Source organism: Rhodofomes roseus, assembly GCF_022264815.1.
Source record: "Rhodofomes roseus strain CIRM-BRFM 1785 chromosome Unknown C8Q71scaffold_10, whole genome shotgun sequence".
Taxonomy (NCBI): domain Eukaryota; kingdom Fungi; phylum Basidiomycota; class Agaricomycetes; order Polyporales; family Fomitopsidaceae; genus Rhodofomes; species Rhodofomes roseus.
Genome location: NW_025952966.1, coordinates 792,425 through 809,491, shown reverse-complemented (window position 1 = coordinate 809,491; position 17,067 = coordinate 792,425). Strand labels below are relative to the sequence as shown.

Here is a 17,067-nt window from a genome sequence, read left to right as displayed (position 1 = left end):
ATATGTAGTCATGGTACCTCCAACTTGAATGCGCCACCTGTTCAAGTTTGAGCGTTGACGGCCATTGAGCGCAATCCTATGTTGGCATACCAAATGAACGCACTCTATGACACAGTTTGGAATATTTATGCGTAAATGAGTAGTAAGACACGATGCCCAAGATGAACGTCACGAAAAGCTGGGACCCAAGATGAATAGTAGGGTCCGCATAGCTCACTTCCGACTTCAAGGTATGTCCATACGTTCATGCATGGTTGGAGAGTATGAAATGGTACCAGTGTAAGTGAACGTACGATCCCCCGTTTCAAGACCCCAGTACATAGTAGTAAGCGATGCATGCAGAGGCATCGATTCAGTGTGTCGTCGCGCAGCACACCTCGGCTTTACTGCAGCTAAAACGGACGTCGAAGACGTGAACCAACCAATGAAAAGGCTGCCATGCGTATCGATCGCGTGCGAGTAAGGTCAGAGATGTGCTTTGAACATTTGAATGCTTTAAGCCAAGCTTTGTTTGTATATGTGAATTCCTAATCCTACATCGTACACGGAGCACAGCGCATGCTCAAGTTGTTCCACAACTAATGGCCGCTACTCTTATGTCTCCTCCTCCCCGGCGTCCGCCCATCCACCCCTATCGCGCATGCCGGCGCCAGCACCGACATTAAACTTGCTCTTGGCCTTGCGGCCCTTGAGCTCCTTGTACATCTCGCGCATCTCGTTCTTCGACGGCCGGGACTCGCCCTCCGCATCCATGCGCCACTTGTCTTCGCGCACCTCACGCGGTGTCTGCGCGCCGGAGCCCCCTGGAGTGGACCGGCCGGAATACGAGTGGAATATGGGGCCGAGGGTGTCGTTGTCGCGAGAAGCGAGAGTCTGGAGGTGGGTTGTCCGCTGCATGGCCGATTAGCATAGATCGGAGGTCTGCGTAAACGCAATCACATACCCAGTTCTGCTTCGACTCGCGCTTGGTCCACTTGCCGGGCGGGAGACTATCGTCATGGAAGTTCTCCTTCCGGTAGTGTTGGAACCAGACTGGATACATCCGTCAATACCTGACTATAGCAACTGTTGATGTGACAACTAGACGTACCATAGTTCAATGTCTGACTCCTATTCCACTTCTTGGATACCCGCGAGCACCGCGCAAGCTCCTTGACTGAGAGCTGCGAGAAGACGCGCTGCGAGACATCCGTGGGGAACGCTCTGAGTGGATCACTCGGCAATCCCGTGGAAGACGAGGCGATGTGGAATGGCCGACGAGCAGCGCTGCGAGGTGCAGGTGACGATGGACGCGAGGGCGCTCGTGACGCAGGGCGGGTTCCAGGTGCAGAGACCTACGAATGATCAGCACAGATAGAGGTAAGGCAACAACCATCGTACGCACCACGCCGACTATCTCCTCGTCGCTCTCAGGATCTGCGCGCTGTGTCTGCAGACGTTCCGTGATCGAGACCGTGTTCCCAGTCTGATCGATCGTCTGGGTGCGGAGGACGTCTTGCAAGAGACTCATACTGGGCGATAAGTTCTTAGAGATTTGTACGGTGAAGTGTACGGTGAAGTGTAGACTTTGAGTGCAGAGATGATGATGGTGATGAGGGAAAGCCGGGCTCGTTGGTGGGCCTTATATGCTGTTCGGGGAGGAGAGCGGATGGCTCAGTCGGCGCACCGCTTCGTAATTACGTCACACCTCAGATCACCCGAACAGGCAAGTTACTTTGCTCCGCCTCCTCTTCCGCGCACTCTGAATCCGTCGCCGTTGTCCAGAGCAACCTCGAGCAGCCTCGAGCGTCGTATAACCAACCCTTGCGAGTGCTTCAAGCCGCATCCGCTACCGCTTTAATTTCAGTCTGAACCGACCATTCCGGACTCTCCACTTCCCATTCACCCATCCGCTGAGTGGAGTCAGCGCCCACACCGGGTCGTCTGAATCTATGTCGGAGGCTTTACTTATGACTGTGCTCGTCTGCGTCGAGAACCGAGTCTGGGCCTCGCACATCCGAAGCCGACGGGCCCGTGCAGAGTTCTTGCCCACTTTCTAAATTTTTGACGGTGTCAATTATACAACATCCGATTCAGCCTCATGCTACATGTCCAGTCATACAGTGGTCATAGTGTAGAGTCCGTGTTGTCGATTCAAGGTTGGGAATGCAAAGAACGACTATTGAAAGGTTATCGAGGTCCACAGGCGGGATGCGCATTCCAGTCCCGTGTGGCGCCACAGAAGCACGAAGGCGGAACAAAAGCGGTCTTCAGAGAGTATGCACGGATATTCACTGCGGAAGGCATTTCGCGGCCCGCAGCATTTGTCGGATCCGTGGTGTATCAGGCTTGATCGTCCCATCCGAGGGCGCGAAGTCTTTCTGTATCCTCACATATCGGCGGAAAAGCACCCTGAATTGCACAACCTGCCATACAGGAGTCAGACATCGTCAGCGCTGATACCTAAGTCCGATCAGCTCACCTTTGGTCTGTCGGGTGACTCGACGCGTCGCATGACGCTGCCGCAATACCAACCATCGTATGCGTACACCCAGACTGACTCTCCTTTCTGTGAGAGATCGATAGGTCAGTCGCGTCGAGCACTTGAACGTCAACTTGAATGGGGGTCGCCTACCTCAAAATCGTACCCCAGTAGTGGCGCATTGAGATAATCGTGAGCGGATTGCTCGTCGTCGGACTCGTCGGACTCGGATTCTTCTGTGGCAGAGGGCTCGACGATCTCCTCGTCGTCCGATAGCTCTGTGAGATCCGACAACGACTCATGATCAGACACGCCGCCACTTGTGCTGGCGCTGCTTTCCCGCTCGTGTTCCGTTCTGTGGTGCACGCCAGCGAGGGTACCCTCCTTGTATCCGAGCCCCGTACTGTAGCGCGTTGTGAAGCCCATCATCGACATATCTCTGAGGGATTCGCTGGATGGTGTGATGTGTGACTGTGGGGGCCGATGAGCTTGCGATAGTATTCGAACAGATGTGTAAGGGCGCTTTGCGAGTCTCAACAGAGATAATAACCAGTGGCGTAAGCGATGGCGATGCGCCGGATCACGTCCAGGAGTGGGGTGGCAGGATGGAGTGAGACGAGGACAAGAGCACGGAAGGAACCTTCCTTTATATCTGTAACCCAGCAACGTGTGGCCGCACCGTCCTTTGTTGTTCTGTGGCGAAGCGCGCTAAGCCACAATGCGATACAATCTGCAGGTGCCCGATATGGCAAGCCTTTGTTAGGGTCACAACAAAGCAGACTGAATTCGTACGCCTCGAGGTGGACGCGAGGTTCGCGTGCCGCTTGAAACCACTTGCTCAGCTGACGGAGAGGATGAAGAAGATGCGCACCGGACAGAGCAGGAAGTTGTTGCTTGGAGCGGAGGACAAAGACGAAGGGCGTCGAGTGTTTCTCATGCGTTCTGAGTGGATTGGCAGTGAGTGCTGTGTCTGACTGAGTTGCTCTTTGGCTAGCCACGAAGAGAGTCAAGCGCCATACCCGAGGAAGCTTGAGAGACCATACAAGGTTCGGATAGCCTCATGCAGGGCAGCGGAATGAAAACCTAGCCTGAGAACACCCAGAATTAAGACATACAGTAAAAGTGGTGCGCATCCGTCATTCTGCGGGCAAACAGCATCAATATATGGGAGGTACCGCTATAGCATACGTACAGCCGAATAGATACGCTGTGCCACTGAAAAGCGGTGTGAAAGCGGTGTGAAGGATGGTGGATGGTGACTCGAGTGAGGGTAAAATACGGCATGGCCTGCAGCCACATGCAGCATCTAGGCGAAGGTGCTCAATTCTCCAGTGATTTGACCTTCCATTGTGTTGTGGTGTACCGATAGGTGATGAGCAGGCAGTGAGAGTCGAGATCTGAGCTCGAGACGAAAGCGTCGTGCCCGCTCCCGCCGAACGCCTCCGACGCTTGCGAACGCGCCGGTGGCTGAAATGCTCCAGAATACATCACGTGCGCTAGGCGAGGGCGCGCCCAAGCCTCGAAGCTCGCGGTCGAGCGGAACTCAAGTCCCTTCCACCACATCCTCACCCTCTTTGTTTCTTTCAGTTCGCTCCCGTCATGACGAAGACATACATTATGAACGGGCTCATCGAGAAGGTAGTCTTTTGTAGTCCCCGATCTGCATCGACTGACGCGTGTGCTGCCACTCAGATGCAGTCCTCCGACCAAGACTTCCGGTAGGGTGCCTGAGGTGACGCGTCCATACATTGCTCATGGTGCTGGGTTTAGGTACATGGGTCTCAATGACCTCCTGGTTGCGATCAAGGAAGATCCGAATACGTTCCTCGGCGATGAGCCAACGGAGACCAAGGTCTTGCGCCAGGTCCTGGCACTTGTGGAGGATAAGATCTCTGAGGTGAAGAACCAGGCCGTGAAGTGGTGCGCAAACACCCTGTATGGCTGCTGAGATGGGCACTTACGATCGCTCAGCCTGGGTCAGCTCATCAAGATCATCCGGGAATCTCAGATGGAGTATGTGGTGGATAGGCTCATCGACTTTTCGTCAGGCAAGGACGATGAGTTGCGAGATATATCGAGTTTGGGTAAGTGCTTTCCTCTATCTCTGCGCTCGTTTCTGACTTCATGATCAGCGCTGAAGACAATCACGTCCGAGCTACCACCAGAAGGCAAGATTGCGTCTAAGGCATGTGAGAAGCTCGCGCCCAAGCTGCTATCGCAATTGGCCAAGGTACGTCTGTGCGAGCACGACTATCGTAGATACGGAATATAACTGACATGCTATGTGCAGCCCGACACGCCACCAGACACACTCCTTGAGACGCTTTCCATCCTGTCTATCCTGATCACTCGCTTCCCCGGTTACCTCGGAAATCCCGACCTGCAGCCGCAGCCATTGACCGTGCTCACGCCAATGCTATCGCATTCGAGGATAGCCGTCCGCAAGCGCGCAATCACAACTCTTGCCCAGTTCCTACCGAGTACGCGTGTCGAGCTCTTCCAAGAACTGTTGTCTGGAAAGGTGCTGCCTGGTCTCACGCCATCTGCGAAGGTGGAGGAGCAGCGCACGACCGTTCAGCTCGTGGCCGCGATCGCGCGTCATACGCCACATCAAATAGAGCCCGTACTGGGCGAAATCGTTCCTGCCATCAACAAGGCTCTTCAGCGGGATGACGAGGAGCTACAAGAGAGTGCATTGCAGGTATGTACTCGTATCACAGAAGTGAAGGGAGGTAGTTAGTGACGTCCCGCAGGCACTGGAAGTGCTAGTTCTACGGTGCCCTACAGCGGTCACACCGTTTTTGTCCTCCATCATCCAAGTCGGAAACCAGTTCATCAAGTATGATCCTGTACGCGTATTCTTAGCATATCTGTGCATTGTCTCATGTTTCGCAGAATTATGCAGGCGGGGACGATGATGAAGACGAAGAAATGGCAGACGAAGACGACGACGAGGCTGAATTAGACGACCAGTGCGTTCGACTGACCGTTTTGACTCGCGCGTTCTCATTCAACTCACTCCATAGATACTCCGACGACGAGGACATGTCGTACAAGGTCCGCAGATCCGCAACAAAACTACTAGCTGCTATCATCGCGACGCGCCCAGAGCTGCTCACCACGCTCTACAAAGAGGTTTCTCCGGTTCTGATCTCCCGTTTCGGTGATCGTGAGGAGACTGTTCGCGTCGAAGTTTGGTCAACATACGGTGTCCTTCTCCAGCAAACGCGAGTGTATGGGACCAGCACGCAGCAGAACGATGTGGCTACCATCGGCGGCAAGCGAAAACGGGCAGAAGGCATGGAGGTGGAAGAGACGCCGTACACTTTGCTACGCTCGCAAGTATCGTCGTTCGCCAAAGCACTGCTGAACCAGCTCAAGTCGCCCAAGACGCCACCCGCTACCCTTCAAGCTGGCTTTTCGCTGGTCCACACTCTGCTAACGGTCGTTCCGAACTCCCTGTCTTCGTACTCGTCGCAGATCATCACGACGAGCAAGGCTGTCCTGCAGCAGTCGAGTAAGGCCAATGCTGCGCCGCTGCAGATCACGTGTATGTCCTTCGTCGGACTGTTCTTCTCGACCCACACGCCGGGTACGTTCACGGCCTCGCTGGACAGCATCCTGCCGGTGCTCCTCAAGTCGCTCGGCGAGAAGCACCCACGGATTGCGTCCGAGGCGTTCCGCGTCTTCTCGTCGTTGTTGAACACCATGCGTCCGGTGAAGGGAGGCGCCTGGGTTGATGCTGTCTATAACGAGGCCGTGGCAAGACTCGGGAATCATGATACGGATGCGGAGGTAAGAGCGTGCACGGAGAACTGCATTGGCGACTTGTGGGTGTGTGCTACGGATGTCATGAAGACGAAGCCAAGGAAAGAGTGGGACGCGATGTGCAGGACCACAGGTCGTACGGAGGGCGCCGTACTCGTGGTCACGCGAGTGGCGAAGGAGGTTGAGATTGACGACAACTGGGTTAATGGATGTGTCAACTGGCTGTTGACGTTGCTGAAGAAGAGTGGACGTGTCGGCAAGAGTGATATGTTCAATTGTTTGGATGCGCTGTTGAGGAGGTGAGTGCATTCGCGGAGAGCGTTCTTCGACCTAAGCGCATTGAATTTGTTTCGTCGACAGGTACAACGCTGTCCCACCAGATCTCCCGACGACTACTATCCCCACTCTGAAGGCTTACATCTCCATCTCGGATATTTCTCTTATGTCACAAGCCGTTTCGATCGTTGCCCTTCTCCTGGAGCTTACACCCGCCAACACATACCCGGAGGTCGAGCGTGAATTACTTACAGACATCTACAATATTGCACACTCTCCGCTCGTTGCCGGCGCGGCCTTCGAATCCGTACTGGCGTTCTTTGCGGCCCTAGTGCAGGCCGATATGGAGGTCGCCACACACCTCGTACCCAACCTTGTCATCTCTGTCGAGAAGGCGCCGAAGTCGGACGCCTCACTTGCGAACGTGGCTCGCTGCATCGGCCAGATTGCAATCTCCCAGCAGACAATCGCGGCGGGTACGATTGCCGAATTTGCTAAACACCTCAAGGTACGTGCATCGAAAGTGTGACGGTAAGATTGACCAGGATTGACCATGCCTTAGCCCAGTTCGAAGGCGAAGGCATCACAAATTGTACTGAGTCTGCTTGTAGTGGGAGAAATCGGGCGCTTCATGTGAGTGATCCGTCGTATGCGAGTGGAATAAAGTTCATGCTATTTCAGCGACATGTCGTTGCAAGAGAGCGTCTTCTCCAATGTGATCGAGCGATTCGCCGCTGAGCAGGAGGAGATTCGCACAGCTGCTTCATTTGCCGCCGGTATGTCTGCACTGTTGGAAATCATGATGTAGTACGCTCACGACATTCAAAGGTAACATCGCTGTGGGGAACCTCCACCACTTCCTCCCTGTCATCGTGAAGATGGTCGAGAACGATCCTAGCAAACGACTGCTTTCCCTACACGCTCTCAAGGAGGTCGTGACGCACTGTTCACACGGCCAGCTCGAGACGGTCGCCGATCTGCTCTGGGTACCGCTGTTCGAGAATTCGGACAACTCTGAAGAGACAACGAGGAACGTCGCTGCGGCGTGCCTTGGCAAGCTGACCACCACGCACCCTTCGCTATACTTGCCACAGTTGCATGTGAGTCATTGACCGCAGAGGCATCGCTCGATGCAGAAGGGCTGACGCATTGAGTAGGAGCGCATCAGTGATGCGAACCCCGCGTCCAGAGCAACGGTCATCTCGGCCATCCGCTACACGTTCGCGGAGACGTCCAGCTCGTACGATGAGCTGCTCAGCAATGTGCTCATGGACTTCCTCGCGCTGATCGCCGATACCGACCTGGTACGACCTTTGGAAAGGTTTGCATGCGACACCTTCACTGATCATTGTCCCTGCAGACCGTCCGGAGGCTGGCGTTGTCTGCACTCAACTCTGCTGCGCGCCTGAAGCCGCATCTGATCCGGGACAGACTACAATTCATCCTCCCGAACCTGTACAAGGAGACCGTCATCAACCCGGAGCTCATCCGCACCGTGCAGATGGGGCCGTGGACACACAAGGTCGACGACGGCCTGGAGGCGCGCAAGACCGCGTACGAGACGCTCTACACTCTAGTACGTCGACTGCTCTCCTCCCAGATCTCACCGCTGACTCGATCGCTACAGCTCGACACCTGCCTGGCGAAGCTCGACCTGCACGAGTTCCTCGGGCGCGTGCTCGCAGGGCTCGCGGACGACTCGGACGAGGTGAAGGTGATCTGCCACATGATGCTCTTCCGGCTGTCGCAGCTCGCGCCGACGGCGGTCGCGCAGCGGCTCGACGAGATCACCGGTCCGCTCGAGAAGAGCATGAAGGGCGCGACGGTCACGAAGGACACGGTCAAGCAGGATTTGGAGCGCGCGGCGGAGCTCCAGCGCAGCACCCTCCGCGCGGTCGCGGCGCTCAGCAAGATCAGCACGCCCGGTGCGAGCACGAGGTTCGATGTGTTCGTGGAGAGCATGAAGAAGAGCCCGGAGTGGGGCACAGAGTTCCGGGAGCTTGTCGGGGCGTGAGTGTGCGAAGCGCGGTGGGGACGACAGAATGGGCCCTGGGGAGGCGCGTTAAAATGAGACAGAAGGGAAAGATATACGATTATGTGCGGAGGTGATGTTGTACTCAGCAAAGATGTATCTCTACTCAGTATAGGCGTAATAGCATGTTTGACAGTGGTTCCGTGTGACTCAGTGTACATATCTCCTTGGTCGGCAACGGAGACTCGGGGATTCTGGATGTCCGTCAGGTGGTGCCGACATACAGACTTATTCAGTGATTTGAGGAGTCTAAGTACCATGCGTGCCGCCAATCGGCCGCAGTCCATTGCGGATTTGCTGACTTCATCTCGGGTGCCACTGGTACCGCCACGAACGCTCAATCACGCTCTGACTACGTGCGACCAGAGGAAGAGATCCACCCAAAACATCGTTCGAATAGTCCGAGTATACGATGAAGCACACAACAGATATACCGAAAATACAACAGTGGTCCTCAGCTCTGCGTCACAAATGTTCTACAGTCCTTCCCACCCGCGCGCGTCATGCAAGCCTGGGCCGACCGCCCGTAGCTCAGACGTACTTCACCGTGACAGAGCTCGAGTCGACGGACACATCCGTATAGGTGGTGCCGCTCTGCTGGATGTCGATGATGGTCGCGTTGCCCGGGCCGACGGAGCCAGAGCTCGTGGTGGCCGCGGCGCCGCTGAAGGTGACGGTGCCGAAGTTGGCGAAGGGCACGAGCCCGCCGTTCTCCTCGTAGTCCTCGACGATCCACTCCGCGTTCTCCTCGCAGAGCGCGGACGAGGACGTGATGTCCTGCGAGACGCGCTGCCCCGTGGTCGTGTTCTCGATCACCGCCGTCCCGCTCGTCGTGCTCGCCGCGGTGACGGTGACGGTGACGACGTCGCCCGCGCTGAAGGAGATGCCGGAGAAATCGTAGGCGTAATCGGGGTACCACTCGTACCAGGCTGCGGGGCCAGGACGGGCGGAGCGTGAGTGGGACTGGCGCACGGAGAGGGGGCGGGACGAATATACGCACCATCGTACGAAACGGAGCCGCCGGAGGTGGTGAAGTCGACGCCGGTCTGGAGGATCGCGGTGCTGCAGGTGTCGCCGTCAATGCCGACCCAGGCGGACGCGGAGTAGGAGTCGTTGCTGCCCGAGCCCGCGGAGGGCGTCGGGACGGTGAACGTCCCGGTGACAGCGGTGAACGAGCCCTGTGTGCGGGAACATGAGGTGAGTGTCCGTGCAATGGGGCTGAGGGGGAGGAACATACCGAGGGGTAAGAGTCGTACACGGCGCCGGCCCAGTTGGAGCTGTACTGGGGGTGCGAGGAGTTGCTCGTGAAGGAGGAGTCGACTACCTGGAGGGGGCGCGTCAGGTGGGTGCCAGAGCGGCGGGCGGCGACGCGCTGAGCGAGGCGGGAGGGCGCGGCCACGGCCGTAGAGGCGAGGAGCACGGAGGTCAGGAGGGCGATGGCGTACATGGCGGCTCGGAGACGAGGGCGTGCGGTAGGCTCGAGTGGGCTGTGGGACCGAAAGGAACCTGGGGATTAGCCGAGCTGGGGTGGACTTTATAAGTAGGTGTGCGGGATCGCTGCATGGTAGGCGGCGTTGACGGGGGGGCGACTAGGGGCGACCCCATTATTCTGGGGCGGTTCGTCGTGGTAGAAGGCCACATGCGCGGTGGGATGGAGAAGGCTTGATTGAGCCCGACAACGTGCTACGGAACGCATTTCTGGCGGCAGCCGCTGTGTAGCCGGGTCAGCAACGCGGTCGTTATGGCGGCATGGCCCGGATACGACGCGCAATGATGGACGAGAAGGGCGAGCAGGGGCCAGGAATGGGAGGCAGCACGAGGAGGAGCACTGGATGGGCATGCGCTTGTGCGGGATTACGGTCGAGTATGGGCAGTGCGGCAGGATCCCGAATGCAGTTGCTGGGAGAGGACTGTGGTCAGATGGCGGACATGAGAATGGATGGCGGTCTTCGCGAGCGCCACCGCTGCCTTCGTGGTATCGCACATCGCTAGTGCATGTGCGGGTGGGGCCCAGCGCCACTCCTAACCACAGCCCAGTCGCGTCGGTGGCGCGCCCCACCGCGTTATTTGCCTCTGTTTGCACCCAGCAACACCATCGCCATGGCAATCACGCCGAGCACATCCCGACCGTCTACCTTTCCTCAAATGGCAGGGCACTTGCCTCATTCGCACCTCTTCCCCTCGCGGCAGACTCCGTCGTGTTCTGCGTGACGTCCATCGCGTCGGGATCGTGTGGGCCTTCGATCGAAAGTCGGATGAAGCACTGGCCCATCATTCGCTTCAAACATTCCTCCGTCCATCGGGGCCCAGATGAGCGCGATCCTGCGAGATCATGAGCGCACTTAGCTTAGTCTCAGCCTCAGCGCTTTCCAGTTATTATCAAGGTCTCCACCTGCTCTCCTCGTTCTGCTCTCTCTTCCGAGTCTTCGAGTCTCTCGACGGTGCGTATCGTCCGTAGCACGGTGCGGCCCGCCGCTGCACGCTGACAAACGGCACTTCTCTCCACCTGGCCCAATCGCAGTTCACTATCAGCCCGTATGGCTCTGTTCCTGGAACTCCTTCTGCTCGCCTTCGTGTTAGCTGCTGGCCTATGGTTTCTTAGTTCCCGCAGAGATGCACGGCTACCACCTGGCCCAAAGGGCAGGCCTGTCCTGGGTTACTACGGCAAGATCCCCAGCGCGAGCCCGTGGCACTTCTTCCGCGAGTTGGGCAGTCAATATGGTCAGTCCATCTGTAGTAACGCGTCCTTCGCGTCCCCGAATGGCTGATCTCTCTCTATGTGCATACATGGCGACTGTGCTACGCAGGCGAGATATCGAGCATACGCGTACTGGGCCACCCCGTGATTATATTCAACGCGTTCGACCCCGCCGACGCGCTCTTCAACAAGCGCTCGACCCGCTATGCCTTCAAGCCGCGCCGGAGAATGGGCGAGCTGTGCGTGTCATCTCCCTGTCAGTCTCGTAGAAAGACCATTCCACTGGGATATACGTCCCGGGGACGCTCTGCAGGGCTACCGTAGCCAAAGTGGTCAGTTTGCCACGCCTCGTTCTCGCGCAGTGGCAGAACTGCTCGAGAACTCACCACTCACCGCTTGATCCTTCGCGCAACCGTGCTGCTGGAGATGGACGCCCGTGCGGAGTTGATCCTCTGTTCGGGGCAGCCGCGAGGCCTCGCCGCCGCCGGACCGCTACGAGTGATCTCCCGTCCCGCGGAATCTTCATGTGTTAACGCGATAGCTATAGCATGTTGTGTTTCTACTGTTGCGCGGGCCGTGAGAGCGAGGTAGCCTCAGACCAACGACTTTGTCGAGGGAAACGCGGGAGGCAATGCGGTGGCGGCAACATCATTCACTGTGTGCTGCGACCGACTGTGCTGTCCCGCGTCTCCGGGACGCATGTGCCTATGGATCCGATCTTCTGCAGTACAGGAGGCTTCTGCTAACTTCGGGTCGTGTGGTAATGACAATAGCTCGGGCCTGGTCGCGACGCTGCCGTTCATGGACCCAGGCCCGACATTCACTCATGCGCGCAAGATGTTCCGTCAAGAGCTAAACACACGCAGTCTCAACCCGTACCACGCCGACGTCGAGCACGCTGCCCTCAAGCTCGCCAGTGCTCTAGCCACGAATGTCGACGCGCGGAGTTTCGAGCAAACCATCGACAGGTACGTCGCCGCGTCGCCCTTGTGAAGCAGTGCTCTCAGCGGTGTATGCCCTGCATGCAGGAATCTTGGTTCACTTTTCATGAAGGTGTCATGCGGGCACGTTGTAGAAGGCGACGATGATACGGTTCTGCGGCCGATCAAGCATCTCGCAGAATTCGCGGCGAACATCCTCGGCGGGTCGTATGTCATCATTGACCGATTGCCATTCCGTGCGTACAGTCGACTGACCCGTCCGCGCCCGCCCTCGTCCTGACATCCGAAAGTGTGTTATTTACCCAGCTGGGCGCCCGGAACGACCCTCCTCAGGCTCGCCGACTACTGGCGGGGCCGTCTCTGGCAGATCGCGGACAGCACTGCGGATCTCGTCCGAACAGACCTGGTACACACTACTCCCCGCACATCACTGACAAGCTGGTCGCTCACATCTAGGCGCAGACCTCGGGCTCACAGAGCACGTCGTGCATGGGCAACCTCTACGGAAACCCACGTAGCGGCTTGGACCTCGACGCGGCACAATTCAAGTTCATCGCCGTGACCATGTCCGCAGGTGCGCCCCTTCCTCCCATCCCCTCCACTCCCCCTGATCCTTTCGCCTCCTCCCGCCCCAGGCGGTATGCTGCCGCTCATCTCCTCTTCGCTCGGCTTCCTTCACGCGATGGCGCGCTTCCCCGAGGCACAGAAACGCGCACAGGCGGAGCTCGACCGCGTCCTCGGCGGCGCGCGCCTCCCCACGCTTGCGGACCGCCCCGCGCTGCCGTACATCTGCGCGCTCATCCTCGAGCTGTATCGGTGGGCGCCCATCGCACCGCTCAGTACGTCCCCTCGCCTGTCACGCGTGTTGGAGAGTGGTTGATTGAGAGCGGGTCGGTAGTCGCGAGGCGGACACTGGAAGACGACGAGCTCGCTGGGTATAGGATTCCGAAGGGGGCGACGATCGTCGCGAACAATTGGTGCGTAGGCCAGTCTTCGTCTCACTCTGCGTGTTTATACTGTGATGTAGGGCGATCTCGCGCGACCCTGTGCGGTACGAAGATCCGCAGGTCTTCCGCCCGGAACGCTTCCTTCCGCTTTTTGACTCGGAGAACAATGACGGGGCCGATGCTGCGAAGAGGAAGCAAGACATCCTGGATCCGCGCTCGTACACATTCGGTTACGGTCGGAGGTGCGCCCTTCCCGTCACGAACGCATGAATGAGTGCGAACTGATGGACGGCAGAATATGCCCCGGGCTCGACTTCGCCGAAGTGATCCTCTTCGCGAACATCGCACACATCCTCACCGTGTTCGACGTTGTACCCACAGGCGACCCGCCGAGGCTCACCTCCGACGGAGACGTAGAGCTGACAACCGTTGGGGCTGCTGCGTACGTATCTTTTGCGGTGACTGTTGGTTTACTGGCTCACGCTCTGCGGTATGGAATACATAGACGGGTTGCGAGCTTGCCGTGCAAGCTGCGTCCCCGCTCCGCAGACTCGCTCGCGCTGCTTGTGGACACTGCTAACGCGTAATGTCCATGTCGGGATGTCATTCACCATGATGGAAGCTGTCTGCATGAAGCGGTGACGAGAATTTGGAACTCACGCTTGAAGCATCTGCATGGCCTTTGCTCGTCGTTCTTTGTGGTCCTCGCCCCCTACTAAACTCATATATGATGTGATGGCTTCATAAGATGACTGGCACTCCTTTCCGCCCGCTAATAAGCATGTCCATCCGCCCGTAGTCCGTAGTGGAACTCTACGCCCAAGCGTACATTTACTTCAACTCGTCAGCCTTTGAGGAGGCTTGATTTCCTTTCTGGGACTGTCTTGGCAGAGGCCCCAGAATATAAGGTGGGCACACTGTCCTTTCCCACTTCTGACTTGCATGTAGGTTCTGTTCCATCATGTCCGATCACCGTTCTCTCGCGTCTTAGCTTCCAGATTTGATAAGCCTGTATGTGGCTTCCGATACTTATGATGCGCTGGCAATTCACGTCGTTTTGTTCTGTAGAGCGTATCAACCTGTTGTGAACAGTCGACGACTTCTTCGTTCCATTTTCTACCTATCTCAGCTCGATAGGCCGCGTGTTCGCTTTGTTTGGACCACTGGAAAGCATGCAGATGTGTCCAGCGGCATTCAGACACTCGGGCGCACCGTTACCTCTGCGAGGACAGCTTCTTTCCGCGTCCTCTCCCTCACCGACTACAATTCCCCGTGTGCACTTGAGCCACCAATCCGCCCACTCCCTTATCCTTGCCTATCGCCCGTATGGCTCTTCAACTCAAGGATCTGCCTTTCAGACGAGACGATGACCAAACCTTGCACTCTGATGTTCCGACAGTCGTCACCGATGAGCACCCCCAACTCTATAATAGCACCAGCGCAGCCGCACACCAGGTGAATCTGGAAGATGACCAGCCACAGCCTATCCGCAAGGGGACGACATTTTGGATGATCCTCTCCGCGCTGATTATCTCGTTCTTCATGGTCGTACTGGAAGGTGCCTCTGTAGGAAATGCTTCTCCCACCATCGCGGGCGACCTCAGCATCACCCAGTTTGCATGGATTGGCACGGCATACGGCTTGTCGTCCACTGCACTTTTACCTTTGAGTGGCGGGCTAGCACAGGTAGTTGTATTCCTCTGTTCTGCGCGTAGTCCTACTCACAGGCTCTCTCTGCAGATATTTGGCCGGCGTCCCGTCATGCTCGTCTCTCTTACCATTTTCGCCGTAGGCGGGGCCCTCTCAGGCGCGTCCAGAGGTACCGCGACCCTCTTTGCTGGCCGCACTATTCAAGGTCTGGGCGGTGGCGGCGTGCTTACATTAAGCTCGATCATACTTTCCGACCTCGTTGCGCTTCACGAGCGTGGGTTGTATAACGGCCTCTTCTCCCTGTGAGTGATATCAGCATTGAAGTTAGATGATGGCTGTCGCTTACGCTCATCGCAGGGCATGGACTGCCGCATCCGGTGTCGGGCCTGTCATTGGCGGGTCGTTCGCACAGTCCGGGCACTGGCGCTGGCTTTTCTGTGAGCGTAGCGCATGGACGCTATTTTCCCATAGTCTCATCATAAACAGATATGAACGTGCCTTTCGCGGGATGCGCCGCTGCGTTCGTTTTCTTTTTTGTGCGGCTCCCGACACCTCCTGGCAGCCTCCGCTCCAAGCTCAAACAGATCGATTGGATGTGAGCTGCATCTTGCTTTGCGCGCCCTAGCTATTGATGCCCCGTGGATTCTCGGCAGTGGAAATGCTCTCGTCATGGGGAGTACTGTAGCTCTCGTAATCGGACTGACATGGGGGGGCGTCGAGTACCCCTGGTTGTCTGCTCAAGTTCTGGTACCGCTCATCGTGGGTGGTATCGGTATGGCAATATTCATGCTGTACGAGACTTTATTAGCAACACATCCACTCGTGAGTGTACCGATGTTCGTGGCTTTGAAATTGATAGCAATGCAACACGCCACAGGTACCTGTACGACTCATTTACAATCGCACTAGTATAAGCGGGTCAGCTTTCGTGTTGTCAGCGCTTGGTACCACCACTGACCGCTCATTTCTAGACTTGTTCAGACCGGCCTTCTCTCCGTTCCTCTCACTGGGCTTATGTATTACCTGCCAGTGTACTACCAAGCGTGCACTCTCGCCTCACCGATCCGCGCAGGAACACTCGTCTTCGGTGTCGCGTTCACCGTCGCGCCTACCACGCTCGTCGCCGGCGCACTCATCACCGCCACGAAGCGCTACCGCCCGCCAATCTGGTTCGGATGGGTTCTGCTCCTCATCGGGCAAGGCCTCCTCACCACTCTTAAGGCGACGAGCGCGAAGGCCACGTCCATCGGCTTCCAGATCCTGATCGGCGTCGGCATCGGCGCCGTGTACAGCTCCACGTACTTCCCCGTTCTCGCCCCGCTGCCCGTCGAGCAGAATGCGCCGGCGCTCGCGCTTTACGTCTTTCTCCGCAGCTTCGCACAGATCTGGGGCGTCGCCATCGGCGCAACCGTCCTCCAGAATCAACTCTCGTCGCGGCTCCCCCAGGCGTTCCTCGAAACATTGCCCAGCGGCGCGAGCGTCGCGTACTCCGCGATCCCCGCGATCCCTGCGCTCGCGTCGCCGCTGAGGGAGGAGGTGCAGGTCGCGTTTGCGGAGAGCCTGGACGTGCTGTGGCGCGTGCTTTGTGCGCTCTCTGCGGTTGGCGCGTTTGCGAGCTTGTGGATGAAAGGTCTATCGCTTCACACGGACACAGACAGAAGGTGGGACGTGAACAAAGCGGAAGGGGAGGGGGAGAAGTAGTAGCTGAGCGAAGTGCCTTGCAACTAGACCGCAGGTGGGTAGACTATCACTCAATTATATGGACGTGTGCATGTGTAGTTGTGGTGAGTACGGCGTTCGCGACTCGGAGCCTACCACTAGTTCCTGTTACACGGATTGCGTACGGGACCTATGTAAGTCGTGACCGTCGGCATTCCTGCGTAGCATTCGACCCGGAGCCATCCGTGCGGTTGCTCACTTACGATGCGAATATGCCAGGTGGTTAATCCCCAGTACCCTCATCCTTGGACGCGAGAAATTGCAGTTCCGTCAAGTCCGGCTTACGTTCGCGTAGCGACGTCTTCACGAGATCGTCGTTCAACCGCACTTCATATGTATTACAGGGTCCGAGTTTCTCGCTGCCGCCCGTGAAGTAGCTCAGTTGTACAAATCGTGCTGGGACGTGCGGACGGCCCGTACAGTAGTGGGCGTATTATTTAACGCGCCATCTAGGTCGTCGTCCTACTCGGGACGCGTTGTAGGTAGTTCTGCTTTCCCCGTAGTTCCGAATTTTTTATGTAAGCTGGCTGATACATGTTCAGCGTCACAAGTGAGAGAGAAGTTTCTGGGTTGAG

At 57.2% G+C, this 17,067-nt stretch overlaps 7 protein-coding genes across 7 annotated transcripts; 3 read left to right on the top strand and 4 right to left on the bottom strand.

Annotated features, from left to right (window-relative positions):
* Window positions 1-230: 230 nt before the first annotated feature.
* C8Q71DRAFT_759395 (uncharacterized protein) lies at window positions 231-1,649 on the bottom strand. Its single transcript, XM_047923789.1, has 4 exons — window positions 1,385-1,649; window positions 1,091-1,334; window positions 944-1,032; window positions 231-891 (listed from the first exon to the last, which is right to left on the bottom strand). Exons 1-4 carry the CDS (start codon window positions 1,508-1,510, stop codon window positions 595-597), a joined length of 756 nt encoding a protein of 251 aa, XP_047778968.1. The 5' UTR covers window positions 1,511-1,649; the 3' UTR covers window positions 231-594.
* Window positions 1,650-1,987: 338 nt separating this feature from the next.
* Window positions 1,988-3,145, bottom strand: C8Q71DRAFT_56235 (uncharacterized protein). Its single transcript, XM_047919373.1, has 3 exons — window positions 2,615-3,145; window positions 2,462-2,548; window positions 1,988-2,405 (listed from the first exon to the last, which is right to left on the bottom strand). The coding sequence occupies exons 1-3, from the start codon at window positions 2,894-2,896 to the stop codon at window positions 2,271-2,273; spliced, it is 504 nt and encodes a 167-aa protein (XP_047778967.1). The 5' UTR covers window positions 2,897-3,145; the 3' UTR covers window positions 1,988-2,270.
* C8Q71DRAFT_56222 (uncharacterized protein) lies at window positions 2,823-3,991 on the bottom strand. The gene is made up of 3 exons (XM_047919371.1): window positions 3,654-3,991; window positions 3,505-3,602; window positions 2,823-3,451 (listed from the first exon to the last, which is right to left on the bottom strand). The coding sequence occupies exons 1-3, from the start codon at window positions 3,765-3,767 to the stop codon at window positions 2,995-2,997; spliced, it is 669 nt and encodes a 222-aa protein (XP_047778966.1). The 5' UTR covers window positions 3,768-3,991; the 3' UTR covers window positions 2,823-2,994.
* A 17-nt stretch (window positions 3,992-4,008) lies between these two features.
* C8Q71DRAFT_759383 (ARM repeat-containing protein) lies at window positions 4,009-8,741 on the top strand. The gene is made up of 16 exons (XM_047923788.1): window positions 4,009-4,099; window positions 4,154-4,179; window positions 4,232-4,381; window positions 4,433-4,545; window positions 4,594-4,691; window positions 4,752-5,162; window positions 5,215-5,310; window positions 5,357-5,433; window positions 5,488-6,528; window positions 6,590-7,013; window positions 7,068-7,138; window positions 7,187-7,281; window positions 7,334-7,605; window positions 7,663-7,809; window positions 7,866-8,081; window positions 8,133-8,741. The coding sequence occupies exons 1-16, from the start codon at window positions 4,061-4,063 to the stop codon at window positions 8,517-8,519; spliced, it is 3,663 nt and encodes a 1,220-aa protein (XP_047778965.1). The 5' UTR covers window positions 4,009-4,060; the 3' UTR covers window positions 8,520-8,741.
* Window positions 8,742-9,068: 327 nt separating this feature from the next.
* On the bottom strand, window positions 9,069-9,984 carry C8Q71DRAFT_857939 (peptidase A4 family-domain-containing protein; the record flags this gene model as incomplete). The annotated part of the gene is made up of 3 exons (XM_047927457.1): window positions 9,069-9,466; window positions 9,538-9,715; window positions 9,775-9,984. 3 exons carry the CDS (start codon window positions 9,982-9,984, stop codon window positions 9,069-9,071), a joined length of 786 nt encoding a protein of 261 aa, XP_047778964.1.
* Window positions 9,985-10,963: 979 nt separating this feature from the next.
* On the top strand, window positions 10,964-14,080 carry C8Q71DRAFT_55973 (cytochrome P450). Its single transcript, XM_047919352.1, has 11 exons — window positions 10,964-11,258; window positions 11,345-11,474; window positions 12,009-12,203; window positions 12,264-12,412; window positions 12,467-12,582; window positions 12,639-12,750; window positions 12,812-13,015; window positions 13,075-13,153; window positions 13,204-13,365; window positions 13,419-13,565; window positions 13,629-14,080. Exons 1-11 carry the CDS (start codon window positions 11,075-11,077, stop codon window positions 13,708-13,710), a joined length of 1,560 nt encoding a protein of 519 aa, XP_047778963.1. The 5' UTR covers window positions 10,964-11,074; the 3' UTR covers window positions 13,711-14,080.
* A 369-nt stretch (window positions 14,081-14,449) lies between these two features.
* Window positions 14,450-16,474, top strand: C8Q71DRAFT_708228 (major facilitator superfamily domain-containing protein; the record flags this gene model as incomplete). The annotated part of the gene is made up of 7 exons (XM_047920606.1): window positions 14,450-14,809; window positions 14,864-15,075; window positions 15,131-15,210; window positions 15,260-15,368; window positions 15,427-15,595; window positions 15,651-15,691; window positions 15,745-16,474. The coding sequence occupies 7 exons, from the start codon at window positions 14,450-14,452 to the stop codon at window positions 16,472-16,474; spliced, it is 1,701 nt and encodes a 566-aa protein (XP_047778962.1).
* Between the last annotated feature and the right edge of the window lie 593 nt (window positions 16,475-17,067).

Bases quoted from the DNA above. Each gene is read 5' to 3' on its own strand.
- C8Q71DRAFT_759395 (XM_047923789.1), bottom strand. From the start codon at position 1,510: ATGAGTCTCTTGCAAGACGTCCTCCGCACCCAGACGATCGATCAGACT. The intron at 1,335-1,384 runs GTGCGTACGATG...GATCATTCGTAG, and splicing joins ACGAGGAGATAGTCGGCGTG to GTCTCTGCACCTGGAACCCG. The intron at 1,033-1,090 runs GTACGTCTAGTT...GGATGTATCCAG, and splicing joins GAGTCAGACATTGAACTATG to TCTGGTTCCAACACTACCGG.
- C8Q71DRAFT_56235 (XM_047919373.1), bottom strand. From the start codon at position 2,896: ATGTCGATGATGGGCTTCACAACGCGCTACAGTACGGGGCTCGGATAC. The intron at 2,549-2,614 runs GTAGGCGACCCC...GATCTCTCACAG, and splicing joins TACTGGGGTACGATTTTGAG to AAAGGAGAGTCAGTCTGGGT. The intron at 2,406-2,461 runs GTGAGCTGATCG...CCTGTATGGCAG, and splicing joins AGTCACCCGACAGACCAAAG to GTTGTGCAATTCAGGGTGCT.
- C8Q71DRAFT_56222 (XM_047919371.1), bottom strand. From the start codon at position 3,767: ATGCTGCATGTGGCTGCAGGCCATGCCGTATTTTACCCTCACTCGAGT. The intron at 3,603-3,653 runs GTACGTATGCTA...GTTTGCCCGCAG, and splicing joins CACAGCGTATCTATTCGGCT to AATGACGGATGCGCACCACT. The intron at 3,452-3,504 runs GTATGGTCTCTC...CTTCGTGGCTAG, and splicing joins CATGAGGCTATCCGAACCTT to CCAAAGAGCAACTCAGTCAG.
- C8Q71DRAFT_759383 (XM_047923788.1), top strand. From the start codon at position 4,061: ATGACGAAGACATACATTATGAACGGGCTCATCGAGAAG. The intron at 6,529-6,589 runs GTGAGTGCATTC...TTTCGTCGACAG, and splicing joins TTGGATGCGCTGTTGAGGAG to GTACAACGCTGTCCCACCAG. The intron at 7,014-7,067 runs GTACGTGCATCG...ACCATGCCTTAG, and splicing joins AATTTGCTAAACACCTCAAG to CCCAGTTCGAAGGCGAAGGC.
- C8Q71DRAFT_55973 (XM_047919352.1), top strand. From the start codon at position 11,075: ATGGCTCTGTTCCTGGAACTCCTTCTGCTCGCCTTCGTGTTAGCTGCT. The intron at 11,475-12,008 runs GTGCGTGTCATC...TAATGACAATAG, and splicing joins CGCCGGAGAATGGGCGAGCT to CTCGGGCCTGGTCGCGACGC. The intron at 12,583-12,638 runs GTACACACTACT...ATCTAGGCGCAG, and splicing joins ATCTCGTCCGAACAGACCTG to ACCTCGGGCTCACAGAGCAC.